A 12,130-nucleotide genomic window follows, 5' to 3' on the forward strand; every position below is an offset into this window, starting at 1 on the left:
TCTCTCTCTCTGTCCCCCCGTCCGCTCTCTCTCTATCCCCCACCTAATCTCTCTCTCTCTGTCCCCCCCTCCCTCATCTCCTCTATCCCTCCACCTAATCTCTCTCTCTGTCCCCCCTCCTCCACCCCTCTCTCTCTGATCCCCCCACCTAATCTCTCTCTCTATCCCCCCACCTCTCTCTCTCTATCCCCCCAACTAATCTCTCCTCTCTGTCCCCCACTCCTCGCTCTCTCTATCCCCCACCCAAAATCTCTCTCTCTATCCCCCACCTAATCTCTCTCTCTATCCCCCCACCTACTCTCTCTCTATCCCCCTACCTCCTCGTCTCTACGCCCCACACTCTCTCTCTGTCCCCCCACCTAATCTCACCTAAATTTGTGACTGATTATAGCTAGTGTGTGTGTGTGTTTGGTGTGTGTGTACGTGTGTGTGTGTGTGTTTGTATGTGTATGTGGTGGTGGGGGGGGGGGGGGGTTCTTTCTCAGTGTTAAGTGATGACTGGACTCATGCCCATGCAGAGGACAAGTTGTTCAACAGGCTGTTCATTGGCTATAACAAGTGGTCCCCGCCCCGTACAAAACATCAGCGACGTTGTCATCGTCAAGTTTGGTCTGTCCATCGCACAGCTCATAGACGTGGTGAGACAACTCGCACATTCATGTTTTCTACACTTAATCTATCACTCAATCAATCAAATCTCTATCCTTCACCCTCAGGATGAGAAGAACCAGATGATGACCACCAACGTGTGGCTGAAACAGGTTAGATCACTGTTCTATTCTCTTAGTGGCTGAAACAGGTTAGAACACTGTTCTATTCTATTAGTGGCTGAAACAGATTAGAACACTGTTCTATTCTATTAGTGGCTGAAACAGGTTAGAACACTGTTATATTATATTAGTGGCTGAAACAGGTTTAAAACACTGTTCTATTCCATTAGTGGCTGAAACAGGTTAGAACACTGTTATATTATATTAGTGGCTGAAACAGATTAGAACACTGTTCTATTCTATTAGTGGCTGAAACAGGTTAGATCACTGTTCTATTCTATTAGTGGCTGAAACAGGTTAGAACACTGTTCTATTCTATTAGTGGCTGAAACAGGTTAGAACACTGTTCTATTCTATTCGTGTCTGAAACAGGTTAGAACACTGTTCTATTCTCTTAGTGGCTGAAACAGGATAGAACACTGTTCTATTATATTAGTGGCTGAAACAGGTTAGAACACTGTTCTATTCTATTAGTGGCTGAAACAGGTTAGAACACTGTTCTATTCTATTAGTGGCTGAAACAGGTTAGAACACTATTCTATTCTCTTAGTGGCTGAAACAGGTTAGAACACTGTTCTATTATATTCGTGTCTGAAACAGGTTAGAACACTGTTCTATTCTATTAGTGGCTGAAACAGGTTAGATCACTGTTCTATTCTATTAGTGGCTGAAACAGGTTAGAACACTGTTTCTATTCTATTAGTGGCTGAAACAGATTAGAACACTGTTCTATTCTATTAGTGGCTGAAAACAGGTTAGAACACTGTTCTATTCTATTAGTGGCTGAAACAGGTTAGAACACTGTTCTATTATATTAGTGGCTGAAACAGGTTAGAACACTGTTCTATTCTATTAGTGGCTGAAACAGGTTAGAACACTGTTCTATTATATTCGTGTCTGAAACAGGTTAGAACACTGTTTCTATTCTATTAGTGGCTGAAACAGGTTAGAACACTGTTCTATTAGTGGCTGAAACAGGTTAGAACAATGTTCTATTATATTCGTGTCTGAAACAGGTTAGAACACTGTTCTATTCTATTAGTGGCTGAAACAGGTTAGAACACTGTTCTATTAGTGGCTGAAACAGGTTAGAACATGTTATATTCTATTAGTGGCTGAAACAGGTTAGAACACTGTTCTATTCTCTTAGTGGCTGAAACAGGTTAGAACACTGTTCTATTCTATTAGTGGCTGAAACAGGTTAGAACACTGTTCTATTCTATTAGTGGCTGAAACAGATTAGGACACTCTTCTATTAAATTAGTGGCTGAAACAGGTTAGAACACTGTTCTATTCTATTAGTGGCTGAAACAGGTTAGAACCACTGTTCATTCTATTAGTGGCTGAAACAGGATAGAACACTGTTCTATTATATTAGTGGCTGAAACAGGTTAGAACACTGTTCTATTAGTGGCTGAAACAGGTTAGAACACTGTTCTATTAGTGGCTGAAACAGGTTAGAACACTGTTCTATTCTATTAGTGGCTTGAAACAGGTTAGAACACTGTTCTATTCTATTAGTGGCTGAAACAGGTTAGATCACTGTTCTATTCTATTAGTGGCTGAAACAGGTTAGAACACTGTTCTATTCTATTAGTGGCTGAAACAGGTTAGAACACTGTTCTATTCTATTAGTGGCTGAAACAGGTTAGAACACTGTTCTATTATATTAGTGGCTGAAACAGGTTAGAACACTGTTCTATTCTCTTAGTGGCTGAAACAGGTTAGAACACTGTTCTATTATATTCGTGTCTGAAACAGGTTAGAACACTGTTCTATTCTATTAGTGGCTGAAACAGGTTAGAACACTGTTCTATTCTATTAGTGGCTGAAACAGGTTAGAACACTGTTCTATTCTATTAGTGTCTGAAACAGGTTAGAACACTGTTCTATTCTCTTAGTGGCTGAAACAGGTTAGAACACTGTTCTATTATATTAGTGGCTGAAACAGGTTAGAACACTGTTCTATTCTATTAGTGGCTGAAACAGGAAATAATACTTTCTTATTGTCTCTACTTTTTTCGATGTCTATGGCCTTATTTACACAGGCAGACCAATTATTGGCAAAAGAGCTAATCTGATTGGTCAAAAGATGCAATTAGGTGAAAAAATATTAGAATTTGGCTAGCTGTGTAAACTATAACATTCAGATCGCATGGAGAAATCTCCTGAGATGATGAAGACTTTTAACTATTCTTGTTTGTCCTGTGGTTAACCCCTCCAGGAGTGGAGTGACTTTAATCGTATCGTGTGTGTGTGTGTGTGTGTGTGTGGGAGTGTGTGTGTGTGTGTGTGTGTGTGTGTGTGTGTGTGTGTGTGTGTGTGTGTGTGTGTGTGTGTGTGTGTGTAGGAGTGGAGTGACTTTAATCGTATCGTGTGTGTGTGTGTTTGTGGTGTGTGTGTTTTGTGTGTAGGAGTGGAGTGACTTTAATCGTATCACGTGTGTTTGTGTGTGTGTGTGTGTGTGTGTGGTGTAGGAGTGGAGTGACTATAAACTGCGGTGGCGTCCATCTGACTACGACAACGTAACGTCCATTAGAGTACCTTCTGAACTGATCTGGGTACCTGACATCGTCCTCTATAACAAGTAAGTCTAACACACACACACACACAGACACACACACACACACAGACACACACACACACTCGATGACTTGAAGTGATCAGTAATCTGTGGTTCTATAGTTGTGTAGGAGGAAGGTGGTTCTATAGTTGTGTAGGAGGAAGGTGGTTCTATAGTTGTGTAGGAGGAAGGTGGTTCTATAGTTGTGTAGGAGGAGGCAGTAATCTGTGGTTCTATAGTTGTGTAGGAGGAAGGTGGTTCTATAGTTGTATAGGAGGAAGGTGGTTCTATAGTTGTGTAGGAGGAAGGTGGTTCTATAGTTGTATAGGAGGAAGGTGGTTCTATAGTTGTGTAGGAGGAAGGTGGTTCTATAGTTGTATAGGAGGAGGCAGTAATCTGTGGTTCTATAGTTGTGTAGGAGGAAGGTGGTTCTATAGTTGTATAGGAGGAAGGTGGTTCTATAGTTGTGTAGGAGGAAGGTGGTTCTATAGTTGTATAGGAGGAAGGTGGTTCTATAGTTGTGTAGGAGGAGGCAGTAATCTGTGGTTCTATAGTTGTGTAGGAGGAAGGTGGTTCTATAGTTGTATAGGAGGAAGGTGGTTCTATAGTTGTGTAGGAGGAGGCAGTAATCTGTGGTTCTATAGTTGTATAGGAGGAAGGTGGTTCTATAGTTGTATAGGAGGAAGGTGGTTCTATAGTTGTGTAGGAGGAGGCAGTAATCTGTGGTTCTATAGTTGTGGTTCCATAAACATAATAAATCTATATAATGTAATTATTCGTAAAGTCCTTTTTACATCAGTAGATGTGATCAAGTGCAATCATGGCCATTAAGGCCAGATTGTTCTTCAAGATGTTCAAACGTTCATAGATGACCAGCAGGGTCAAATAATAATCACAGTGGTTGTAGAGGGTACAACAGGTCAGTACCTCAGGTGTAAATGTTGGTTTTTCATAGCCGAGCATTCAGAGGTCGAGACAGCAGGTGCGGGAGAGGGAAAGAGAGGTAAGGAGAGATGGAGAGAGAGGGAGAGAGAGAGAGAGAGAGAGAGAGGTAAGGAGAGAGGGAGAAAGAGAGGTAAGGGGGAGAGAGAGAGAGAGAGAGAGAGAGAGAGAGAGAGAGAGAGAGAGAGAGAGAGAGAGAGAGAGAGAGGGAAAGAGAGGTAAGGAGAGAGGGAGAGAGAAAGGAGAGAGGGAAAGAGAGGGAAAGAGAGGTAAGGAGAGAGGGAGAGAGAGAGAGAGAGAGACAGAGAGATAGAGAGAGAGAGGTAAGGAGAGAGGGAGAGAGAGGGAGAGAGAGGGAAAGAGAGGTAAGGAGAGAGGGAGAGAGAGGGAGAGAGGGAAAGAGAGGTAAGGAGAGAGGAAGAGAGAGGGGGAGAGAGAGGGAAAGAGAGGTAAGGAGAGAGGGAGAGAGAGGGAAAGAGAGGTAAGGAGAGGGAGAGAGGGAAAGAGAGGTAAGGAGAGAGGGAGAGAGAGGGAAAGATAGGTAAGGAGAGAGGGAGAGAGAAGGAAAGAGAGGTAAGGAGAGAGGGAGACGAAAGCGGCAGGTCTGGGACAAGGTAATATGTCTGGTGAACAGGTCAGGGTTCCATAGCCGCAGGCAGAACAGCTAAAACTGGAGCAGCAGCACGACCAGGTGGACAGTAAGTAATCATCAGGTAGTCCTACAGGGAGCACACTGAAATTCATAGTTCTTTCTATATAGTAGTTGTGGTTCTATAAAACAGTCATGTTTTTTTCCATAGTTGTGGTTCTATAAAACAGTAATCTCTGGTTCTCTAGTTGCGGTTCTATAAACAGTAATCTGTGGTTCTCTAGTTGCGGTTCTATAAACAGTAATCTCTGGTTCTCTAGTTGTGGTTTTATAACCGGTATTCTGTGGTTCTCTAGTTGCGGTTCTATAAACAGTAATCTGTGGTTCTCTAGTTGTGGTTCTATAACCGGTAATCTGTGGTTCTCTAGTTGTGGTTCTATAAATGGTAATCTGTGGTTCTCTAGTTGTGGTTCTATAAACAGTACCTGACTCTCTCACCACCAGTTGTAAAGACAAGGCTGTCTTGCATCAGACAGTCGTGTCCCCCGGCAGAGGAACACATCACACAGAATTCATCATCAACATTCACATATCGTTCTAATACTCCTGAATAAACTATCATCGCTTAGGGTTCCTTTACTCACGTTTGATTTATAGCATAATGAACCAGCATGCCTTTCCCTTGTTTTGGACTTTAGATTCTATTGTTTTAGAATAAGACAGGAAGTGGAAGTAGTAGTGCACATCACTCCTGGTCTAAAGAGTCTTCCTCCCCCTCTTTCTATCTTCTTCTCTCTCTGTCTCGCTGTCTTTCTCCTTCCCCCTCTCTCTCTCTCTCCCTCTCTCTTTCTTTCTTTTTCTCTCCCTCCATCCCTCCCTCTTTCTCTCCATCCCCCTCTGTCGCTATCTTTCCCTCCCTCCCTCCCTCCCTCCCTCCCTCCCTCCCTCCCTCCCTCCCTCCCTCCCTCCCTCCCTCCCTCCCTCCCTCCCTCCCTCCCTCCCTCCCGCTCTCCCTCCCTCCCTCCCGCTCTCCCTCCCTCCCACTCTCCCTCCCTCCCGCTCTCTTTCCCTCCCTCCCTCCCGCTCTCTTTCTCTCCCTCCCTCTCTCTCTTTCTCTCCCTCACTCTCTTTTTCTCCCTCCCTCCCCAGTGCGGATGGTGAGTTTTCAGTGACCCATATGACCAAGGCTCATCTGTTCCATAGTGGTCATGTGCGCTGGGTTCCCCCGGCCATCTATAAGTCCTCCTGCTCTATAGACGTCACCTTCTTCCCCTTCGATCAGCAGAATTGTAAAATGAAGTTTGGCTCCTGGACCTATGACAGAGCTAAGATAGATCTAGAGCCTATAGGGGATACTGTGGATCTGAAGGTAGGTGTTGCGCACACACACACGCACACACACAGATACACAGACAAACACAGATACACACACACACACACAAACACAGATACACACACACACACACACAAACACAGATACACACACACAAACACAGATACACATACACACACACAGATACACACACACACACACAGATACACACACACACACAGATACACACACACACAACACACACACACAGATACACACACACACACACACACAGATTTACACACACAAAACACAGATACACACACACACACACACACACAGATTTACACACACACACACAGATTTACACACACAAACACAGATACACACACACACACAGATTTACACACACACACACAGATTTACACACACACACACAGATTTACACACACACACACACACACACACACACACACACACACACACACACACACACACACACACACACACACACACACAGATATACACACACACACACACACAGATTTACACACACACACACACACACACACACACACACACACACACACACCCCTCCCCCCCTAGCCCCTGCTGTGTCTCTGTTTCTGCTCCAGGGCTACTGGGAGAGTGGTGAATGGGCTATAGTGAACGCAGTGGGAACCTACAACACTAAGAAGTACGACTGTTGCCATGAGATCTACCCTGATATAACCTACTATTTCATGATCAGACGCCTGCCTCTATTCTACACTGTCAATCTTATTATCCCTTGTCTCCTCATCTCCTGTCTCACCGTCCTGGTGTTCTATCTGCCTTCTGATTGTGGAGAGAAGATCACCCTGTGTATCTCCGTCTTACTTTCTCTCACCGTCTTCCTGCTGCTCATCACTGAGATCATCCCCTCCACCTCGCTGGTGATTCCTCTCATCGGGGAATATCTCCTTTTCACCATGATCTTGTCACTCTGTCTATTGTTATAACGGTGTTTGTCCTGAACGTCCATCATCGTTCCTCTGCTACTCACACCATGCCTCGCTGGGTTCGGACACTGTTCCTGTCTGTCATTCCCCGGTGGCTCTGCATGAAACGACCCCCACCTGATCTCAGGAGGAGGGGCTTAGTCGGCAAACTCCACCCCTTCGGAACCTTCAGAACGCCTGGCCCCTCCCGCTCTTCGTCGCATTCCACAGCTCACACCTGGCTCATGCGGGAGTCCGATGTTGATCTCCATGGTAACGAGGACGAGGATGTGATTCGCCGTGGTTACTTGGATACGGAGATGGACGCGGGGTTAGGGGTGGGGCTGAGGCTTCCCCCATCCTTCTCCTTTCCCCCTCCCTCTCCCCGCCTGCCCGTCTACACCCCCCTCATCCCCAAGACTCACACCACCCAGCGGCCCCCCCAATCTGAATCTGACCCCCGACTGGGATTACAATCCCCCAGGGCCTGATGTTGGTATGGCCCCAGCTCCAGCCCTGTCGCCTGCAGTGTTACGAGCCCTGGAGGGGGTGATGTACATCGCTGAACACCTCAGAGCCGAGGACCAAGACTTCTCTGTGAGATCCCTACTGCACCACACAGAGGACTACAACCCCCTACTGCACCACACAGGGAACTACAACCCCCTACTGCACCACACAGGGAACTACAACTCCCTACTACACCACACAGAGCACTACCACCTCCTACTGTACCACACAGAGAACTACAACCCCCTACTTTACCACACAGGAACTACAAATCCCTACTGTACCACACAGAGAACTACAACTCCCTACTGTACCACGCAGAGCACTACCACTCCCTACTGTACCACACAGAGAACTACAACCCCCTACTTTACCACACAATAACTACAACTCCCTACTGCACCACACAGAGAACTACAACTCCCTACTGTACCACACAGAAAACTACAACTACCCAATGTACCACAGAAGAACTACAACTCCCTGCTGTACCACACATAGAACTACAACTCCCAACTGTACCACACAGAGAACTATAACTCCCTACTGCACCACACAGAGAACTACAACTCCCTACTGTACCACACAGAGAACTACAACTACCCAATGTACCGCACAAGAACTACAACTCCCTGCTGTACCACACATAGAACTACACCTCCCTACTTTACCACACAGAGAACTATAACTCCCTACTGTACCACACAGAGAACTACAACCCTCTACTTTACCACACAATAACTACAACTCCCTACTGCATCACACAGAGAACTACAACTCCCTACTGTACCACACAGAGAACTACAACTACCTACTGACCAACAACACACGATTTAGGGGAGATGGAAAGCGAGGGGAGAGAACTGAGTAGAATCTGTCTCTGGATGTGCATTTTGTGGTCTTTTTACAATGTTAATTAACCTGTGTGTGGTTTGTGTGTGTCCAGGTGAAGGAGGACTGGAAGTACGTTGCCATGGTGATAGATCGTATCTTCCTTTGGATGTTCATCATCGTGTGTCTCCTGGGAACCATTGGATTGTTCTTACCACCCTGGCTGGCCGGCATGATCTAGAACCCTGTGTGTGTGTGTAATAATATGAATAATTATTATTATTATTTGGTGGGTGCTTATATTTGTCCTATCTCACACATGTACAAGTGTGTTCTGTGTGTGTGTGTACCTTAGGGCTCGTCCTTCTGCTATGGCTCTCTCCGGAATGATCTAGAAGAGTTCTAAGAACTGTTCCTTACTCCAGGCATTCTAGAACTTTATCCTTCTCCTTTCTACAATCTAGTGTCAACGTTAACAATGTTGAGGACCTGGACCCAGGACTCTCCAGCCAAGTCACAACTTCAAGAAGCATCCTACCTGCTCCCCCCCCCCAACTTCAAGTGCTATTTTAAAGATTGACCTATTTAACAACTAAGACTGATTGGTGAATAAAAATAAAACATCTGTCTTTGTATGGACATTAAATATTCAATGTATAGATAGGTCTGCCGATGAATAGTAGAGAGAGAGAGAGAGGAAGATAGAGGGGGGGAGGAAGATAGAGGGATTGGGGGGGAAGATAGAGGGATTGGGGGGTTGAGGGATTGGGGGATAGAGGCATTGGGGGGGTGGGGGAGGTAGAGGGATTGTGGAGGGGAGGTAGAGGGATTGGGGGGAGGTGAGGGAGGTAGAGGGTTTGGGGGGGAGGTAGAGAGTTGGGGGGGGGTAGAGGGATTGGGGGAGGGTGAGGGAGGTAGAGGGATTGGGGGTGGGAGGGGAGTGAGGGAGGTAGAGGGATTGGGGGGAGGTGAGGGAGGTAGAGGGATTGGGGGGGGTAGAGGCATTGGGGGGGAGGTAGAGGGATTGGGGGCGGGGGGGGTAGAGGGATTGGGGGGGATAAAGGGATGGGGGGGTGAGGGAGGTAGAGGGATTGGGGGGGGGGTAGAGCTGGAGGGATGCTTGCACAAATCCAATGTTTATAAATGCACGGGGGGACACTTCTGGGTAAAGGGTGGAGAATGGGAACACAGCAGAGTATTTCTGGGCCGATTGGTCTGTGTTCTCTGGGTTAGCAGTTCACGACGGCCCCTACACACTTAAAAACACCAGCAGAGCGGGAACTGGAAAGGGAGGCTTTGTGTGTGTGTGTGTGTGTGTGTGTGTGTGTGTGTGTGTGTGTGTGTGTGTGTGTGTGTGTGTGTGTGTGTGTGTGTGTGTGTGTGTGCGTGCGTGCGTGCGTGCGTGCGTGTGTGTGTGTGCGTGCGCACTAGTTTTCCTACATTATAAGCCCCAATGTCCTCACATTTCACCTTAATATCCTGAAAAGGTAGGAAAACAAGAACCGTTTTGAAAAGTCAGGTCCTGAATATGTTCAAGTGCTATTTAAGTTTAAGGGTTAAGTTTAGGCTTAAGGGAAAATATAATTTGTAATGGTTGAACATTTTTACACTCCAAACAGTCCTGATTACAGCATGTTAGTAATTTAGCGACTTACAGGTCATTCATATTCAGATAGCTAGGTGAGACAACCACATATCACAGTAGTTAGTATATTCATCTTCAGATAGCTAGGTGAGACCACCACATATCACAGTAGTTAGTATATTCAGATAGCTAGGTGAGACAACCACATATCACAGTAGTTAGTATATTCATCTTCAGATAGCTAGGTGAGACCACCACATATCAGTCTTAGTCAGTACACTTTCCATCAGAGTTACTATCAGCAGTCAGAGCTAGTAAGGGGAAAAGTCACGCGATCACTCTTTGTATTTTCTTTTACAGGGCGAGGGATAGGGAGCTGGTGCTGTGGGATTATTTAATATATTCCTTTGAGGAGGTTGGGTTTCAGATGTTTTCAGGAGATGGACAGGGACTCTGCTGTCCTAGAGTCAGGGGGGAAGATGGACAGGGACTCTGCTGTCCTAGAGTCAGGGGGAAGATGGACAGGGACTCTACTGTCCTAGTGTCAGGGGGAAGATGGACAGGGACTCTGCTGTCCTAGTGTCAGGGGGAAGATGGACAGGGACTCTGCTGTCCTAGTGTCAGGGGGAAGATGGACAGGGACTCTACTGTCCTAGTGTCAGGTGGGAAGATGGACAGGGACTCTGCTGTCCTAGTGTCAGGGGGAAGATGGACAGGGACTCTACTGTCCTAGTGTCAGGGGGAAGATGGACAGGGACTCTGCTGTCCTAGTGTCAGGGGGAAGATGGACAGGGACTCTACTGTCCTAGTGTCAGGGGGAAGATGGACAGGGACTCTGCTGTCCTAGTGTCAGGGGGAAGATGGACAGGGACTCTACTGTCCTAGTGTCAGGGGGAAGATGGACAGGGACTCTGCTGTCCTAGTGTCAGGGGGAAGATGGACAGGGACTCTACTGTCCTAGAGTCAGGGGGAAGATGGACAGGGACTCTACTGTCCTAGTGTCAGGGGGAAGATGGACAGGGACTCTGCTGTCCTAGTGTCAGGGGGAAGATGGACAGGGACTCTACTGTCCTAGTGTCAGGGGGAAGATGGACAGGGACTATGCTGTCCTAGTGTCAGGGGGAAGATGGTTAGGGACTCTGCTGTCCTAGAGTCAGGGGGGAAGATGGGCATGGACTCTGCTGTCCTAGAGTCAGGGGGAAGATGTGCAGGGACTCTGCTGTCCTAGAGTCAGGGGGAAGATGGGCATGGACTCTGCTGTCCTAGCTTCAGGGGGAAGACGGACAGGGACTCTACTGTCCTAGCTTCAGGGGGAAGATGGTTAGGGACTCTGCTGTCCTAGCGTCAGGGGGAAGACGGACAGGGACTCTGCTGTCCTAGAGTCAGGGGAAGATGGACAGGGGACTCTACTGTCCCTAGTGTCAGGGGGGGGGAAGATGGACAGGGACTCTGCTGCTGTCCTAGTGTTCAGGGGGAAGACGGACAGGGACTTCTGCTGTCCGAGTGTCAGGGGGGGAAGATGGACAGGGACTCTGCCTGTCATAGTGTCAGGGGGAAGATGGACAGAGGACTCTACTGTTCCTAGAGTCAGGGGGAAGATAGACAGGGACTCTACTGTTCCTAGTGTCAAGGAGGTGAAGATGGACAGGGACTCTACTGTCTCTAGCTTAGGAAGGGGGAAGATGGACATGGACTCTACTGTCCTAGGTCAGGGGACGATGGACAGGGACAGCTGCTGTCGCTATCGTCAGGGGGAAGATGGACAGGACTTCTCTGCTGTCCTATCATCCGGAGATCATCATGGTGAAGATGGACAGAGGGGACTCTAACTGTCCTAAGAGTACAGGGGGGAAGAGTAGGCAGGGGACTCTATACTGTCCTATTTTCGGGGGAAGGAAGGGGAAGATGGACAGGAATTCTACTGTCTAGCTATCCTATCCTTAAGTAAGGGTGAAGATGGACATACTTCGTGACTCTAACTGTCTAGAGTCAGGAGGTGAAGATTGACAGGCTCTGCTGGTCCCTATCGTCGTGTCAGGGGAGATGGA

At 47.0% G+C, this 12,130-nt stretch overlaps 1 protein-coding gene across 1 annotated transcript in view; it reads left to right on the plus strand.

Annotated features, from left to right (window-relative positions):
- Positions 1–8,738, plus strand: part of LOC109893830 (neuronal acetylcholine receptor subunit alpha-2) — a 10,191-nt gene extending 1,453 nt beyond the window's left edge. The window contains 9 exon segments of the mRNA XM_074933820.1: positions 486–565; positions 567–638; positions 717–761; positions 3,248–3,357; positions 6,014–6,233; positions 6,812–7,151; positions 7,154–7,597; positions 7,641–7,753; positions 8,613–8,738. Of these exon segments, the coding sequence (XP_074789921.1) occupies positions 486–565; positions 567–638; positions 717–761; positions 3,248–3,357; positions 6,014–6,233; positions 6,812–7,151; positions 7,154–7,597; positions 7,641–7,753; positions 8,613–8,738 (1,550 nt within the window).
- The last annotated feature ends 3,392 nt before the right edge of the window (positions 8,739–12,130 follow it).

This window comes from Oncorhynchus kisutch, linkage group LG7 (genome assembly GCF_002021735.2).
Source record: "Oncorhynchus kisutch isolate 150728-3 linkage group LG7, Okis_V2, whole genome shotgun sequence".
Lineage (NCBI taxonomy): Eukaryota > Metazoa > Chordata > Actinopteri > Salmoniformes > Salmonidae > Oncorhynchus > Oncorhynchus kisutch.